Source organism: Schistocerca nitens, chromosome 3 (assembly GCF_023898315.1).
Source record: "Schistocerca nitens isolate TAMUIC-IGC-003100 chromosome 3, iqSchNite1.1, whole genome shotgun sequence".
In the NCBI taxonomy this organism is placed as follows: domain Eukaryota; kingdom Metazoa; phylum Arthropoda; class Insecta; order Orthoptera; family Acrididae; genus Schistocerca; species Schistocerca nitens.
In genome coordinates this window covers 689,106,275-689,125,602 of record NC_064616.1, presented here as the reverse complement: position 1 = coordinate 689,125,602, position 19,328 = coordinate 689,106,275, and the positions used below count along the sequence as shown (strand labels likewise).

Here is a 19,328-nt window from a genome sequence, read left to right as displayed (position 1 = left end):
ATCGGTTGGAAAGTTTCCTCATGTCAGCACTTTGTAGGTGCTGTCACCGGCGCCAACCTTGTGTGAATGCTCTGAAAAGCTAATCAATTGCATATCACAGCATCTTCTTCCTGTCGGTTAAATTTCGCGTCTGTAGCACGTCATCTTCGTGGTGTAGCAATTTTAATGGCCAGTAGTGTATCTGTCGCCCACCACTCTCACGAAGCATGGACCTTGGCGTGATGGGGTGCCCTGCGTGTGTCAACGGTAGCGAAATCCGCACCACAACGGCAACCGTACCGAAAAAATATCGGTGGAAGAGAAAAAACAGTTCTATGTTAGACCGATGTGGGCTTATAGCATGAACCATTATAGCCTTGCTATGTTGGAACTGTGAATGAGTAAAAGCTAGGTAAAACTAATGCTGTTACATTTCCCGAGGACATATCGTTTTCCTGTGTGGTTAAATGATGAGGGCATCCTCTTGGGTAACACATTTCATGGATAAAATATTCTCCCACTCATATCTCCGGACGGAGGGCACTCAAGGAGGGTGCTATCATTGGAAAAACAAAACGGCTGTTCTACAGGTCGTAGTGTGGGATGTTGGATCTCTTAATCGGGTAGGTATATTTGAAAATTTAAAAGAGAAAGAGTCAAGTAAACATTGATATTGTAGGAATTAGCGAAATGCGGTGCAGGACGATCAAGGCCTATAGTCAAGAGAGTAAAGGACTAGGAACACAAAATCAGTTAGGAGTAATGCAAGAGAAAGTCTTACAATTAATAAGAAAATGGGGACGCATGTGAGTTACAATGAACAGCGCAGTGAAAGCTATAGCGAAAACAGTCATCACAGTAGTAAAAGTTTATGTACCTCCTAGTTCCACAGATGAAGGCATTGAAGAAGTGAGTGATATATAAAAGAAATTATGCGGATAATTAAGAGAGACGAATGTTTGTTTATGATGGGGGGGACTGGAATCTGATAACAGGAAGACGAAGAAAAGGAAAACTAGCAAGAGAGCATGGATTGGAGGAAGAAATGGAAAAGAAACCCACCTGGTGTTTCTTGTTTTTTGTTGTAAGATCCTAAGGGACCAAACTGCTGAGGTCATCGGTCCCTAAACTTACACACTACTTAATCTAGCTAACTCAACATGCTGCCTTTTAAACAGAGTATCTGCAAAACAAACGAAAGCTTGTCTAGTACAAAACACTAGCTCTTTCTAATGAAAAAAAAGGAAGTAGGAGGTGATAATACTCGTACTTAGCAGTATGAAACAAATTTGACTTAAAAATTTTCGTCGCGTTCTTATATATTAATAACTTCTATGATATTCACAAACAACTGCTGCAATTCTGTAGAGCTCATAAGAAGTCAGTTCCCTGCGGAAAGACTGTAGGACATTCAACATATTTTTCTTTGTCCAGAAGCTACTAAATTCCCAAAATGATTGAATATTGTCACGATTATTTTTCCCCAACTTTAATCTCACATGGAATCAAAATCATAATGACACGGACTTAGAATTTGAACAACGCGATTTTTAACAATGTGAAGTGAACAAAAAGTTGTGCATCTGTTCAAAATATTTCCACTAGTTCCAATTTTAAGTTGCCCAAAATTTTAACAAAACAGTCGTAGAGCTGACACATTTTGCAGCCCCTTACTTAAAGCCTCATAAAACGATTAAATTTTTGTAATTTGAGCTCGAATTTTGCGCAGCTTTGTTTTATTCTATTAGGAATATCAATGGAAAACTACATTCAGCTTTGAGATGGTCGGGTACGAAATGGCCCTTCATTTATATGATTATTCTGCAATCTTCACTTCAGTGTTTGACATTATAACCATTTTCTGACTACTTTACTACCGTGCTGATCCCGAATAGCACATGGGAAGAATGAACACCTACCTCTTTCTGTGCGATCACTGATTTCTCTTATTTTGACAGGTCATTTGTCCCTAAGTAGGTGAGGAGTAACAAAATAAATTTGCAATTTGAGGAGAAAGTTGCTGACTGAAGTATCATGAAAAGATCACGCAGCAATGATAAACGCGTTTATTTTAACTGCCTCTCCAACTCGCTTATCATATCCGTGAAATCCTCTCCCCTATTTCACCATAATGAAAAACGAGGTGCCTTTCTTTGAACTTTCTGTGTCCTCCGTCAGTCCTATATGGCAAGGCTACCATACCGCACAGCAGTACTCCAGACCAGGACGGACAAGTGGGATGCAGTGCAGGCATTCTCTGTCGTGGATTTTTTGCACGGTACAAGTATTCTGCCAGTAACATATAGTCCTTGTTTCACCTTTCCCAGAAAATTTTCTATGCGATGGTTCCAATTTAGGTTGTTAATAATCGTAATCCCTACATAGTCAGCTGACTTGACAACCTTTAAATTTGTGTGACTTCTCATGTAACCAAAATTTAACGGAATTTTCTTTTAATATGCATGCAGAGGACCTCACACTTTGGTGAACTGCCACGTTTCGCACCATACAGTTGTCTTGTTATTCGGTTTGATCTTATGAAGTCTTTACTAGACTGTGAACGACGGCATCATCTGCAAGCACTTCAAACGGCTGTTCAAGTTCTCACACAATGGTTAGATAAATACAGCAGAATGTCTATCACATTACCTTGGGGACCTCAGATATGACTTCGGGTTCACTAGAGAATTTCCCGTCAATGACTACGGACTGTGACCTTTCTGAGAGGAAATAAAGAAACCAGACGATACTTTTATCGCTTGTAACGGCATGGTCCCCCCATGAACCATGGACCTTGCCGTTGGTGGGGAGGCTTGCGCGCCTCAACGATACAGATAGCCGTACCGTTGGTGCAACCACAACGGAGGGGTATCTGTTGAGAGGCCAGACAAACGTGTGGTTCCTGAAGGGGGGCAGCAGCCTTTTCAGTAGTTGCAGGGGCAACAGTCTGGATGATTGATTGATCTGGCCTTGTAACATTAACCAAAACGGCCTTGCTGTTGTGGTACTGCGAACGGCTGAAAGCAAGGGGAAACTACAGCCGTAATTTTTCCCGAGGGCATGCAGCTTTACTGTATGGTTAAATGATGATGGCGTCCTCTTGGGTAAAATATTCCGGAGGTAAATTAGTCCCCCATTCGGATTTCCGGGCGGGGACTACTCAAGAGGACGTCGTCGTTATCAGGAGAAAGAAAACTGGCGTTCTACGGATCGGAGCGTGGAATGTCAGATCTCTTAATCGGGCAGGTAGGATAGAAAATTTAAAAAGGGAAATGGATAGGTTAAAGTTAGATATAGAGGGAATTAGTGAAGTTCGGTGGCAGGAGGAACAAGACTTTTGGTCAGGTGAATACAGGGTTATAAATACAAAATCAAATAGGGGTAATGCAGGAGTAGGTTTAATAATGAATAAAAAAATAGGAGTGCGGGTAAGCTACTAAAAACAGCACAGTGAACGTATTATAGTGGCCAAGATAGACACGAAGCCCATGCCTACTACAGTAGTACAAGTCTATATGCCAACTAGCTCTGCAGATGACGAAGAAATTCAAGAAATGTATGGTGAGATAAGAGATTATTCAGGTAGTGAAGGGAGACGAAAATTTAATAGTCATGGGTGACTGGGATTCGACAGGAGAAAAAGGGAGAGAAGGAAACATAGTAGGTGAATATGGATTGGGGCTAAGAAACGAAAGAGGAAGCCGTCTGTTAGAATTTTGCACAGAGCATAACTTAATAATAGCTAACACTTGGTTCAAGAATCATAAAAGAAGGTTGTATACATGGAAGAATCCTGGAGATACTAAAAGGTATCAGATAGATTATGTAATGGTAAGACAGAGATTTAGGAATCAGGTTTTAAATTGTAGGACATTTCCAGGGGCAGATGTGGACTCTGACCACAATCTATTGGTTATGAACTGTAGATTAAAACTGAAGAAATTGCAAAAAGTTGGAAATTTAAGGAGATGGGACCTGGATAAACTGAAAGAACCAGAGGTTGTACAGAGTTTCAGGGAACAATTGACAGGAATGGGGGAAAGAAATACAGTAGAAGACGAATGGGTAGCTCTGAGGGATGAAGTAGTGAAGGCAGCAGAGGATTAAGTAGGTAAAAAGACGAGGGCTAGTAGAAATCCTTTGGTAACAGAAGAAATATTGAAATTAATTGATGAAAAGAGAAAATATAAAAATGCAGTAAATGAAGCAAGCAAAAAGGAATACAAACGTCTCAAAAATAAGATTGACAGGAAGTGCAAAATGGCTAAGCAGGCATGGCTAGAGGACAAATGTAAGAATGTGGAGGCTTATCTCACTAGGGGCAAGATAGATACAGCCTACAGGAAAATTAGAGAGACCCTTGGAGAAAAGGGAGCCACTTGTATGAATATCAAGCGCTCAGATGGAAACCCAGTTCTAAGCAAAGAGGGGAAAGCAGAAAGGTGGAAGGAGTATATAGAGGGTCTATACAAAGTTGATGTACTTGAGGACAATATTATGGAAATGGAAGAGGATGTAGATGAAGGTGACATGGGATATACGATACTGTGTGAAGAGTTTGACAGAGCACTGAAAGACCTGAGTCGAAACAAGGCCCCGGGAGTAGACAACATTCTATTAGAACTACTGATGGCCTTGGGAGAGCCAGTCCTGACAAATCTCTACCATCTGGTGAGCAAGATGTACAAGACAGGCGAAATACCCTCAGACTTCAAGAAGAATATAATAATTCCAATCCCAAAGAAAGCAGGTGTTGACGGATGAGAAAATTACCGAACTATCAGTTTAATAAGTCACAGCTGCAAAATACTAACACGAATTATCTACAGACGACTGGAAAAACTGGTAGAAGCCGACCTCTGGGAAGATCAGTTTGGATTCCGTAGAAATGTTGGAACACGTGAGGCAATACTGACCTTACGACTTATCTTAGAAGAAAGATTAAGGAAAGGCAAACCTACGTTTCTACCATTTGTAGACTTAGAGAAAGCTTAAGACAATGTTGAGTGGAATACTCTCTTTCAAATTCTAAGGGTGGCAGGGGTAAAATACAGGGAGCGAAAGGCTATTTACAATTTGTACAGAAACCAGATGGCAGTTATAAGAGTCGAGGGGCATGAAAGGGAAGCAGTGGTTGGGAAGGGAGTGAGACAGGGTTGTAGCCTCTCCCCGACGTTATTCAATCTGAGCAAGCAGTAAAGGAAACAAAAGAAAAATTTGGAGTAGGTATTAAAATCCATGGAGAAGAAATAAAAACTTTGAGGTTCGCCGATGACATTGTAATTCTGTCAGAGACAGCAAAGGACTTGGAAGAGCAGTTGAATGGAATGGACAGTGTCTTGAAAGTCAGATATAAGATGAACATCAACAAAAGCAAAACAAGGATAATGGAATGTAGTCGAATTAAGTCGGGTGATGCTGAGAGAATTAGATTAGGAAATGAGACACTTAAAGTAGTAAAGGAGTTTTGCTATTTGGGGAGCAAAATAACTTATGATGGTCGAAATAGAGAGGATATAAAATGTTGACTGGCAATGGCAGGGAAAGCGTTTCTGAAGAAGAGAAATTTGTTAACATCGAGTATAGATTTAAGTGTCAGGAAGTCGTTTCTGAAAGTATTTGTATGGAGTGTAGCCATGTATGGAAGTGAAACGTGGACAATAAATAGTTTGGACAAGAAGAGAATAGAAGCTTTCGAAATGTGGTGCTACAGAAGAATGTTGAAGATTGTGTGGGTAGATCACGTAACCAATGTGGAGGTATTGAATAGAAGTGGGGAGAAGTGGAGCTTGTGGCACAACTTGACTAGAAGAAGGGATCGGTTGGTAGGACATGTTCTGAGACATCGAGGGATCACTAATTTAGCATTGGAGGGCAGCGTGGAGGGTTAAAATCGTAAAGGGAGACCAAGAGATGAATACACTAAGCAGATTCAGAAGGATGTAGGTTGCAGCAGGTACTGGGAGATAAAGGAGCTTGCACAGGATAGATTAGCATGGAGAGCTGCATCAAATCAGTGTCAGTACTGAAGACCACAACAACAACAACAACGGCATGGTTTCTGTATTATGACTAAAAATATCCATCTACATTGCGGTGAATTTCTTCTTCTGCTGTCCAGTCCATTAGCACGACATGCTAGAAAACGTGTACTGTTCGTCGGCTGAAGAAAGCTGTGGAGCAAACTAGCAGCACTACACGCCTCTAAAAGTTGCATCAAATGTTTTCTTGTATCAAGCTATCGAAGCTATTAAAGGATAGATAGTTAATGAGTGAAAACTTCAATATATTGTTACTTGTTTGCTACAAAAACACCAACAAATCCGTGCTAGCTTGAAGTTACAAGTTCGACTTACACATTCAATCAAAGTCACTCAAAAAAGCCAGCTTGTGATGTCTAACCTAACCTTTTACTGGAAAGATTACAAAACGGATTGTCTGGGACAGAAATCTCGCTCCGATACTATCCAAATCGACCTCTTAGAGCCGGCTTAGTGGCCGTGCGGTTCTAGGCGCTACAGTCTGGAGCCGAGCGACCGCTACGGTCGCAGGTTCGAATCCTGCTCGGGCATGGATGTGTGTGATGTCCTTAGGTTAGTTAGGTTTAATTAGTTCTAAGTTCTAGGCGACTGATGACCCCAGAAGTTGAGTCGCATAGTGCTCAGAGCCAGCCGACCTCTTAGAAAGCTCAGTTGCGGCAACAGTTTATATAGCGCGCCACACGGATTTTAGTTAATTCAGAAGTCATCCATTTATATTCAGCAACCGTTCGTGTTCACTTTACGACACTTCACAGTCACGTTTAAGTCATAATACCGCAAAATATTCACATCTATTCAGAGCTCCGAATACACGTGCCCGAACATGATGAAGGCTGAGCTCCGAATTTGTTGTAGACTTCACAAGGCAGTTATTTAGCCCACAAAATACGCGCGACTGTACTGTCCCCTGATTGGCTGATATACAGTAGATCATAGCCGATCCGACATCAGTACTAATGCGCGCAATCCCGCGTGTTTTACTAGGAGCCAATCACAACATAATGGCTTTTATGAGCAATTCATTAAAAGAATAATCTTATAAAACCAATAAATATCAAAATAACTTCTTCGCATACTTGAATTATCGTAAATATTTTTTGCATTTCCAGTACTATAGCCGGCCGGCGTGGCCGCGCGGTTCTAGGCGCTTCAGTCTGGAACCGCGTGACCGCTACGGTCGCAGGTTCGAATCCTGCCTCGGGCATGGATGTGTGTGATGTCCTTGGGTTAGGTAGGTTTAAGTAGTTCTAGGGGACTGATGACCACAGATGTTAAGTCCCATAGTGCTCAGAGCCATTTGAACCATTTTTGAACCAGTACTATAAGCTGGCTAGTTTCACTTTAGAAATTTCCCCTGAGAGTACTATTCTCTGCTTCGTACGGATAGAATTCTCACGCTACCACCTGCTCAATTAATAGACACAACACTTTTAATTTATTATATTCCTCTGTACTCACACCATCATTCACACTAATAATTAAACATATTCAATCAACAACAATTAACAGAAAACTTAATATTCACAGAAGATACAATTTTGTTTCCAAAATAGGGGGTGAACACCAAAAAAAAAAAAAAAAAAACCGAAAAACTGCAGGCACGAATTTCTGACTGGAAATGGAGGAAAAAGGTCCTATGAATATGTGTACAGAAATGCATCGTTGCCACGGTAGATGAATGAAAGTCCCTACGACCACGTGCCGTGTGTTCCTTTGTGTTGCAGGTTGTGTGATTGACGCAGCTTACTGTAAGCAGCAGAATGGTCCGGTATTAGTGTTCAAATGGCTCTAAGCACTATGGGACTTAACATCTGAGGTCATCGTCCCCTAGACTTCGAACTACTTAAAGCTAACTAACCTAAGGACATCACACACATCTATGCTCTAGGCAGGATTCGAACCTGCGACCGTAGCAGGAGTGCGGTTCCGGACTGAAGCGCCTAAAACCGGTCGGCCACAGAGGCCGGCGGTATGCGTGTCGGGAACAAGCCAACATAGTATTTGCGTGCGGCGAAGCAGATGAAAACGGTCGATAAGTAGCACGGCTGTACCGAAAACTGTGCCCTTACAGACACAACCGTATCACACAACATTTAAGGCCCTTTTTGGGCGTTTGTGTGATCATAGGTCCTTTCAGATAGACGAACGTACAGGGAGACGGCAGACTGTGCGTACACCATATTTGGAGGACCTCGTTCTACAGGATGTTGAGAGGAACGCTAGCACAAGTTCCATGCACATGGCCCGCCAACATAGTGTAAGCCAAAATACGATCATGCGTACCCTGCATAACAACCGCTATTATCCCTACCACCTGCAACGAGTGCAAGGATTATCAGCAGCAGATTTCGCTCAACGGGAAGGATTTTGTCAATGGTTTTTGCACCAGACCATCGTAATTATGGTATTTGTGTCATCAGTCCTCTTTGCTGACGAAGCAACCTTTATCAGAACTGACATCATCAATCTGCACGATCGTCATCTGTCTGCTATAGACAATCCTCCGTGAATAGTTGAGGCGTCTCATCAGCATCTGTTCAGCATCAATGTGTTGGCAGGGATTCTTGCCGACCACGTACCTGGATCAGTTATTATTCCACCTGAACTTTCTGTGGTATACTCTGTCTGGGCTGCTTGTGAATGTGACTTTGGGAGTACGACAGTTTATGTGGTTTCTGCATGACGGAGCTCCAAGCCATTTCCGCATTACAATATTACAATTCGCCGACACCTCAACGTCATCTTCCCTGGACGTTAGATAGGACATGGTCCTGCAGCATGGCCTGCTAGATCACCGGACTTAAACCCTCTACATTTTTTACCTCTGGGGGCACCTGAAAAGAGTTGTGTATGCTGATGCGCAGACCCTTCAACAGCGTGGTCACGACGCCTGCGATGCAATTCGGAGAGAGGCCAGAACGTGCGAAAGAGAGCGGCACTCCATTATGTGACGTGTGAACTTGTGCATTGCATCCTACGGAGGCCATTCTGAATATCTGTTGTGACGTGGATAGGATGCAGCTCTGTACTGCGTTCCAGGACTATCTGTTGTCGTTGTACGCACACAGTCCAGTTCCGGGCATATGTTCATAGGGCCTTCTTTCGTCAATTTCCAGTGAGGAATCCGTCCCTGCAGTTCGTCGCTTTTATCAGTGCTCACCCTGTGGACTGATTTGATTATGTGTGGTTCATGTCCGTAAGATGCGGACACCTTTCGGCCACAGCCATATCTATTAGGAAGCACGTCTGTCACACTAGAACTACGAATCACGTATCTGCTCGCTACCGCCATATTTACATCTACACCTACATCGTTACTCTCCAATTCACCCTTAAGTGCCTGGCAGATGGTTCATCGAACCATTTTCATACTACTTCTCTACCATTCCACTCTCGAATGGCGCGTGGGAAAAAGGAACACCTAAATCTTTCCGTTCGAGCTCTCGTTTCTCTTATTTTATTATGATGATCATTTCTCCCTAAGTAGGTGGGTGTCAACAAAATATTTTCGCATTCGGAAGAGAAAGTTGGTGATTGAAATTTCGTAAATAGATCTCGCCGCAAAGAAAATCGCCTTTGTTTCAGTGACTGCCACCCCAAATTGGTTCAAATGGCTCTGAGCACTATGGGACTTAACATCTGAGGTCATCAGTCCCCTAGAACTTAGAAATACTTAAACCTGACTAACCTAAGGACGTCACACACATCCATGCCCGAGGCAGGATTCGAACCTGCGACCGTAGCGGTCGCGCGGTTTCAGACTGAAGCGCCTAGAACCTCTCGGCCACTGCAGCCGGCCTGCCACCCCAACTCGCGTATCATATTAGTGACACACTCACCCCTATTACGCGATAACACGATACGAGCTGCCCTTCTTTGCACTTTTTCGATGTCCTCCGTCAATCCTACCTGGTAAGCATCCCACGCCGTGCAGCAATATTCCAGCAGAGGACGGACAAGTGTAATTTGCGCTGTCTCTTTAGTGAGTTTGTTGCATCTTCTAACAAGGAAATCTCCCCATCGCACCCCCCTCAGATTTAGTTATAAGTCGGCACAGTGGATAGGCCTTGAAAAACTGAACCCAGATCACTCGAGAAAACAGGAAGAAGTTGTGTCGAACTATGAAAAAAATAAGCAAAATATACAAACTGAGTAGTCCATGCGCAAGATAGGCAACATCAAGGATAATGGGAGGTCAGGAGCCACGTGGTCCCGTGGTTAGCGTGAGCAGCTGCGGAACGAGAGGTCTTGGGGTCAAATCTTCCCTCGAGTGATAAGTTTACTTTCTTTACTTTCGCAAAGTTATGATCTGTCCGTTCGTTCATTGACGTCTATGTTCACTGTAATAAGTTTAGTGTTTGTGTTTTGCGACCGCACCGCAAAACCGTGCGATAGTAGACGAAAGGACGTGCCTCTCCATTGGGAACCGGAAACGTTTGTTCGCAAGGTCATAGGTCAACCGATTCCTCCAAAGGAAAACACGTCTGATATATTCTATACGACACTGGTGACGGCATGCGCGTCACATGACAGGAATATGTTGTCGACCCATCTAACTTGCACACTTGGCGAATGGGTAAAAAGATTCTTCTACCTTGCCCGATTTAGGTTTTCTTGTGGATGTGATAATCACTCTCAAAAAATGATGAAAACATAAGAGTTTGTCACATAAACCGCAACAAATGAATGCAACAGTTTCACAGTCGCACAGTTTTCCCTGTGCTCTGTCAAAACATATGTTTTTAACGTTTTCAAATTTTTCCGTGTGTACACCGTCAAATCCTGCATATGTCCAAGCGAATCTGAACATGTCCTGGAATTTTGACAAAAAAAAAAAGGTTCAAATGGCTCTGAGCACTATGGGACTTTACTTCTATAGTCATCAGTCCCCTAGAACTTAGAACTACTTAAACCTAACTAACCTAATGACATCACACAACACCCATTCATGACGAGGCAGAGAAAATCCCTGACCCCGCCAGGAATCGAACCCGGGAACCCGGGCGCGGGAAGCGAGAACGCTACCGCACGACCACGAGCTGCGGACTGGAAATTTGGAGAGCGAAGTTGATTATGTGTGAGTGCCTGAACTTTGATAATTGACACACGATCACGTAAACAATACTGCTCTGTGTACCTGTGCAGCTTCGCATAATAATTGTCTGAAAATAAAATTCGAACTTTCCACTCGAGGGAAAACTTGAACCCAGGACATCTCGTTTCGCGGCTGCTCACGCTAACCACGGGACCACGGCGCCCCTGAGCTCAGACCTTCCTTGATGTTGCCTATCTTGCGCATGGACTACTCAGTTTGTATATTTTGCTTATTTTTTTCATAGTTCGACACAGCTTCTTCCTGTTTTCTCGAGTGATCTGTGTTCAGTTTTTCAAGGCCTGTTCACTGTGCGAACTTATAACTAAATCTGAGGGGGGTGCGATGGGGAGGTTCCCTTGTAAGTGTTCTGCCAACAAAGCGCAGTCTTTGTTTCGCCTTCCCCACAATATTATCTATGTGGTCATTCCAATTTAAGTTGCTCGTAATTGTAATTCCTAGGTATTTAGTCGAATTGACAGTCCTTAGATTTGTGAGATTTATCGTATACCCAAAATTTATCGGATTTCTTTTAGTACCACGTGGATGACGTCGCACTTTTCTTGTTTAGTGCTAATTGCCACTTTTCGCACCATTGCTAATTGCCACTTTTCGCACCATACAGAAATTCTCTCTAGATCATTTTGTAATTGGAATTGATCGTCTGGTGATTTTACTAGGCGGTAAATTACATCGTCATCTGCAAACAATCTAACGGGGCTGCTCAGATTATCACCTACAATTTATGTAAATCAGGCGCGGTACAAAGCGCTGCACGGAACACTTTCATAATATGTGTTATTGCTGGGTCCGGCAGGTGGCGGGATGGCGGTGGAGGAGTACGTGGACTCCGATGCGACGGGCGCGCTCGAGGAGGCGGCGTGCTACGAGGAGTTCCCCAGCGAGGTGGACGGCGGCGGCGGCGGCGGCGGCGGCGGCGACTGCGGGCGCGTGAGCGGGCCGCTGGTGCGCTGGGAGCGGCGCTTCCTGCTGGGCCACGCGCAGCGCTGCTGGGCCTCGCTGGCCGGCGGCCGCCTGCTGCTCTACCCGGGCCGCGGCGCCGCCAGCACCAAGCCCAGCCTCGCGCTCTGCCTGCGCGGCTACCGCGCGCGCCCCGCCTGCTCCAGCCTCGTGCGCGCCTCCAGGAAGCGGGACACTCACTTCGAGATCGTTTGTCCTGGCAAGAAGACTTACCAGGTGAAACTCGTCATCTGTACACCCTTTCAGCTACATCCATATTGGCAAACCAAATCATTATGACCACTGCCCATCGCGACGTTAGATGACACGTGGTGGATCTGCGGGGCACGTGACGCGGTAACAAAGTACCGGGTGATCAAAAAGTCATTATAAATTTGAAAACTGAATAAATCACGGAATAATGTAGATAGAGAGGTACAAATTAACACACATGCTTGGAATGACATGGGGTTTTATTAGAACTAAAAAAATACAAAAGTTCAAAAAATGTCCGACAGATGGCGCTTCATCTGATCAGAATAGCAATAACTAGCATAACAAAGCAAAGACAAAGCAAAGATGATGTTCTTTACAGGAAATATTCAATATGTCCACCATCATTCCTCAACAATAGCTGTAGTCGAGGAATAATGTTGTGAACAGCACTGTAAAGCATGTCCGGAGTTATGGTGAGGCATTGGCGTCGGACGCTGTCTTTCAGCATCCCTAGAGATGTCAGTCGATCACGATACACTTGCGGCTTCAGATAACCCCAAAGCCAATAATCGCACGGACTGAGGTCTGGGGACCTGGGAGGCCAAGCATGACGAAAGTGGCGGCTGAGCACACGATCATCACCAAACGACGCGCGCAAGACATCTTTCAAGCGTCTAGCAATTTTTGTTTTTGTTTTAATAAAACCCCATGTCATTCCAAGCATGTGTGTCAATTTTTACCTCTCTATCTACATTATTCCGTGGTTTATTAAGTATTCAAATTTATACTGACTTCTTGATCACCCGGTATGTAAGCGGAACAGACACTGACACGGATCACCGTAACGAAGATATGGGCTGCAAATGGGGAAATCCATTGAGATAAGCCACTTTGACAAAGGGCAGAGCCTGTGAACGAGTATCTAGAAAACGGCGAAGCTGGTCGAACGTTTACGTGCTACTGTCTCGAGCATCTACGGAAAGAGGTAGAAGAACAGTGGAACTACCACCAGGCACTGAATGATTAAACGGTCACGACTCCTCACAGAACGTGGGGTTTGGAGGTTCAAAAACGGTTCAAACGGCTCTGAGCACTATGGGACTTAACATGTGAGGTCATCAGTCCCCTAGAACTTAGAACTACTTAAACCTAACTAACCTAAGGACTTCACACACACCCATGCCCGAGGCAGGATTCGAACCTGCGACCGTAGCGATCTCACGGTTCCAGACTGAAGCGCCTAAAACTACTCGGCCACACCGTCGGCGGGGTTTGGAGGCTTGTCTGCTCTGTAAAGTAGGATAGATGGTGATATGTGGCATCACTGCCGAAAGAGCACAATGCTGGTGCACGCGTCAAGTGTTTCGGAGAACACTGCTCCCCGTATTTGAACGTGGAGCTCCTCAGCAGACCACTACTACGTGTTCACACTTTCACCCAACGACATTGTTAGTTAAGATAGCAGTGGTCAAGGGACCATAGGGATTTGATCGTCGATCAGTGGAAACGTGCCGGCCCTTTGGGTGCATTTTTGGTACACTAGGTCGATGGCACTCTCCACAAATGACGTCACTGAAGTGAACGGCGGCTCGAAACGTGCAGCGGGCCACGGACGCAGGCTAGTGATAGCAGTATTCTGCTGTGGGAGACATTCTCTTGCTTTTGCTTGGGATGTATGGTATAATCGAGACACGCTGACAGCTGCGAACCACCTTCATCCCTTGATGCTTGATGTCTTCCCCGACGACGATGTCATCTTTCAGCAGTATAACTGTCCGTGTCTCAGAGCCAGAACCGTGCTACAATGGTTTGTGGAGCATTATAATGAACTCACGTTGCCGGCCGGAGTGGCCGAGCGGTTCTAGGCGCTATAGTCTGGAGCCGCGCGACCGCTACGGCCGCAGGTTGCAATCCTGCCTCGGGCATGGATGTGTGTGATGTCCTTAGGTTTGTTAGGTTTAAATAGTTCTAAGTTCTAGGGGACTGATGACCTCAGATGTTAAGTCCCATAGTGCTCAGAGCCATTTGAACCGTTTTGAACTCACGTTGATGTCTCGGCGACCATGTTCAGCCGATGTAAATCCTATGGAACCCATCTGGGTCGCTATCGGACGTCATCACCGCGTACACAAACCAGCAACCCGTACTTCGCTCGAATTACGAACTGTGCATAGACATCCAATGGCACATACCTCCGCAAACCTACCAACAAACTGTCGGATCCCTGATACGCAAAATCAGTGATGTATTTCGCTCAAAAGACGGGCAGACAAGCTATTAAGCAAGTGGTCATATTGTTTTGGCTCATCAACGTATATCTACTTGGGCCGGACAAAAATATGGGAACACCGTGACAGAACATGCAGTGTCCAGTAACATTAATGTGACCACCTGTCAAAACCTGAATAACCACCGTTTGCAGAGCGGACCGCTGCGAGACGTACAGGAAGAGAGCCAATGAGCTTCTGGAAGGTATCGACAGGTATGTTCAGCCTCGAAAAATTCAGGTTTCGCGGCTGATGATCCACAGTGAGAACAGCTCGATCGAGGTGGTCACACAGATTCTTAACTGGGTTTTAATCAGGGGAGTTTGGTAGCCAGGGAAGTAGAGGAAACTCATCCAGATGCTTTTCGAGCCACGCACGGACATTCCGATTGTGTGACACGCCGCATTATCTTGCTGGTGGATTCCATTGTGCTAGAAAAAGCACATTACATTGTAGGAGTGAATATGGTACCCAAGGATAGAGGCATGTTTGTATTGATTCGCTGAGCCCTTCGAGAATGGCGAGATAACGCAGATAATGTCAGGAAAACAGACCATAACGCTCCCTCCTCCGGCCTGAAGCCCCCCAACGATTGTTGCAGGGTGTTTGCTTGCAGGCATTTCACACTATACACGCCAACGGCCATCTTTCTTATAGAGCATAAAACGTGATTCATCTGAGATGACCACCTGTCGCTACTCAGTGGACGCCCAGTTGCACTTCTGCTGTCCAAATTCCAGCCTTCGTCGCTGATTAACAGCAGTGAGTATGGGTGCGTGCTGAAGAGGCCTATACGCAGCAGCGTTCACTGAACCTCCGTTGAGGGGACACTGTTGGTAGCCCCTAGGTTCATCTGGGCAGTCAGTTGTTGAACAGCTGAACTTCTGTTTGCCCGTACACATGTCTGCAGCCGTCGCTCACCCCTGTCATCTATAACCTCTGGCGTACCCTAATAGGCTGCTGAGAATTCTTCCGGGTTGTATGGCCGTGGTCCATGGAACTCTTCTATCCCTGACGTTTCGTCCAAGGCTGCGTTGGACACCTTCGGAGGAGTACCTCCGAACATGTCGAACGCAGCCTTGGAAAACGTCAGGGATACAAGAGTTCCATGGACCACGGCCATACAACCCGGAAAAGTTCTCAGCAGCTGAAACATCCTGTCGTGAAAGCCTTCGTTGTACCCTAATTGCCTCAGCGCCATATTTATATAGCGCTGCTTTACCATCCATAGTATACTTTAACCATGGAAGATCGCGAACAGTTAACAAACTTAGCCGTTTCAGTAATACGTCCATCCTCGGCCCAGAAGGCAGTAATCATGCTCTTTTGGACGTCAGATAAATCGCTCCATTTCAGCATTCCAACAACGACTGCTCCATTTCGAGCCTTCGCCGACACGTTTTGTATACTCTCCTAATGCTGCCACATGATGTTTCTTAGTGATTATTGCACGTTGATTTCTAGCATAGGTTGTGGTCCTATTAATGTGACAAGACAGTGTAAATGCAGATGCCAGCCGAGCCTGCAGGCTGCGCTGTTTTATTTGACCACAAACGGCACGTGTAAAATATCCTCAATAAGTTGCAGCTGCAGTCAGAACAATGTTCTGCGTAGCGATGAGCTCATTATGTCGCAGCTGAGTAGCTTCAAACGTGGACAAACTGTTGGTGCTCGTATGGTGGGTGATTCCGCAGCCAAGGTAGCCGAAGTATTTGCTGCTTCAAGAGGCACCATTTCGAAGATTTATATCGTATACAGTGAAAGCGGAAAAACATCATCCACGACGTCACAAAGCCGACGAGAATATGTGTTGAATGATAGTGACGGGTGGTCATTGAAACGCATTGTGACTAAAAATAAGAGGACGACTTTTACAAGTCAATACGGAACTGACTGTCGCACTCGCGAACCCTGTCTGCACCAAAACAACACAGAGGGAGGTCAGTAAGCAGGGAACTGTAGGGCAAGCTGGAATTCGAAAGGCACACGTCAGTGATGCAAATGCCCGTAACAGAAAAACGTGATACCGAAGCCATGAAACCTGGACTATGGAGCAATGGAAGAAAGCCATTTCGTCGGATGAGTCTTCTTGCACGCTGTTTCCAACTTCTCCGGCCGATGTGGCCGAGCGGTTCTAGGCGCTTCAGCCTGGAACCGCGCGACCACTACGGTCGCAGGTTCGAATCCTGCCTCGGGCATGGATGTGTGTGATGTCCTTAGGTTAGTTAGGTTTAAGTAGTTCTAGGGGACTGATGACCTCAGAAGTTAAGTCCCATAGCGCTCAGAGCCATTTGAACCGTTTTGAACCTCAGATGTTAAGTCCCATAGTGGTCAGAGCCATTTTTTTCCAACTTCTGGCCGAGTTTACGACCCAAGAGATAAACATGGCGTGGGTTTGTTGATGGTTTGGGCAGCCACGTCGTGGTATTCTTCGGGCCCCATGGGTACTCCGCAAGATTGCATCACTGCCAAGGATTATGTGACCATTTTGGCTGATCCATACCATGATACAATATTTGTTCCCCAATGGTGGTGATGGTTCCAAGAGGACAGGACCCCTGTTCACACAGCTAGCATCATCCAGAACTGGCTTTGTGAGCACGAGGATGAATTTTTCGCATCTCCCATGACCACCACAGTCACCAGATACCAGATCTGTATGTTGTTGAGCCTTTGTGGTGTACTTAGGAGACAAGTGTGCGCGACGCTATACACCTCCATCGTCGTTAACTGACTTTGCCACTATTTTGCAGGAAGAATGGTGTAAGATTTCCTTGAAAACCACACAGTACCTGCAGTCATCCATTCCGACACGAATCGAAGCTGTTTGAATGGCAACTGTTTTACTACACCTTATCAGGCATAAGATGTATTATGTTTTTGGTGTTTTCATATTTTTGTCCACCCCGTGCATATCTACACTATCTGATCAAAATACAGGGGCATCCCAGATGTTGCGAGAGGTGGACCGGACAGTATAAAAGGAAGCAGGAAGTGTTGTGTTGTCAGTAGAGAAGCAGTAACTACAGAGTGGGTCTGTCAGGAGAGTTCAGTCATTTTCAGTATCAACTAGCCATTGGTTGTCACCTGAGTAACAACTCAATCTAGGACATTTCAGCCTTTCTAAAGTTGCCCAGGTCTACTGTTGGTATTGTCATTGTGAAGTGGAAACACAAAACAACAGCCGCAGCTAAATTAAGAATGGCCAGGCATCACTTACTGTCAGAGAGAACCGTCGAGCAATGCGACCTATGGTAGTTGTAAAAATTGCATGAAATTAGCGGAACGACTCACTCGTGAGTTCAAAGTACTGCAAGTAGTCGAAATGGTTCAAATGGCTCTAACCACTATGGGACTAAACATCTGAGGTCATCAGTCCCCTAGACTTAGAACTACACTCCTGGAAATTGAAATAAGAACACCGTGAATTCATTGTCCCAGGAAGGGGAAACTTTATTGACACATTCCTGGGGTCAGATACATCACATGATCACACTGACAGAACCACAGGCACATAGACACAGGCAACAGAGCATGCACAATGTCGGCACTAGTACAGTGTATATCCACCTTTCGCAGCAATGCAGGCTGCTATTCTCCCATGGAGACGATCGTAGAGATGCTGGATGTAGTCCTGTGGAACGGCTTGCCATGCCATTTCCACCTGGCGCCTCAGTTGGACCAGCGTTCGTGCTGGACGTGCAGACCGCGTGAGACGACGCTTCATCCAGTCCCAAACATGCTCAATGGGGGACAGATCCGGAGATCTTGCTGGCCAGGGTAGTTGACTTACACCTTCTAGAGCACGTTGGGTGGCACGGGATACATGCGGACGTGCATTGTCCTGTTGGAACAGCAAGTTCCCTTGCCGGTCTAGGAATGGTAGAACGATGGGTTCGATGACGGTTTGGATGTACCGTGCACTATTCAGTGTCCCCTCGACGATCACCAGTGGTGTACGGCCAGTGTAGGAGATCGCTCCCCACACCATGATGCAGGGTGTTGGCCCTGTGTGCCTCGGTCGTATGCAGTCCTGATTGTGGCGCTCACCTGCACGGCGCCAAACACGCATACGACCATCATTGGCACCAAGGCTGAAGCGACTCTCATCGCTGAAGACGACACGTCTCCATTCGTCCCTCCATTCACGCCTGTCGCGACACCACTGGAGGCGGGCTGCACGATGTTGGGGCGTGAGCGGAAGACGGCCTAACGGTGTGCGGGACCGTAGCCCAGGTTCATGGAGACGGTTGCGAATGGTCCTCGCCGATACCCCAGGAGCAACAGTGTCCCTAATTTGCTGGGAAGTGGCGGTGCGGTCCCCTACGGCACTGCGTAGGATCCTACGGTCTTGGCGTGCATCCGTACGTCGCTGCGGTCCGGTCCCAGGTCGACGGGCACGTGCACCTTCCGCCGACCACTGGCGACAACATCGTTGTACTGTGGAGACCTCACGCCCCACGTGTTGAACAATTTGGCGGTACGTTCACCCGGCCTCCCGCATGCCCACTATACGACCTCGCTCAAAGTCCGTCAACTGCACATACGGTTCACGTCCACGCTGTCGCGGCATGCTACCAGTGTTAAAGACTGCGATGGAGCTCCGTATGCCACGGCAAACTGGCTGACACTGACGGCGGCGGTGCACAAATGCTGCGCAGCTAGCGCCATTCGACGGCCAACACCGCGGTTCCTGGTGTGTCCGCTGTGCCGTGCGTGTGATCATTGCTTGTACAGCCCTCTCGCAGTGTCCGGAGCAAGTATGGTGGGTCT

At 45.9% G+C, this 19,328-nt stretch overlaps 1 protein-coding gene across 1 annotated transcript in view; it reads left to right on the top strand.

The window, feature by feature from the left end:
* LOC126249393 (src kinase-associated phosphoprotein 2-A-like) overlaps positions 1-19,328 on the top strand; it is a 221,949-nt gene that overhangs the window by 177,650 nt on the left and 24,971 nt on the right. The window contains exon 3 of the mRNA XM_049951046.1: positions 11,930-12,309. Coding sequence (XP_049807003.1) covers positions 11,930-12,309 — 380 coding nt within the window. The remainder of the gene's footprint in view (positions 1-11,929; positions 12,310-19,328) is intronic.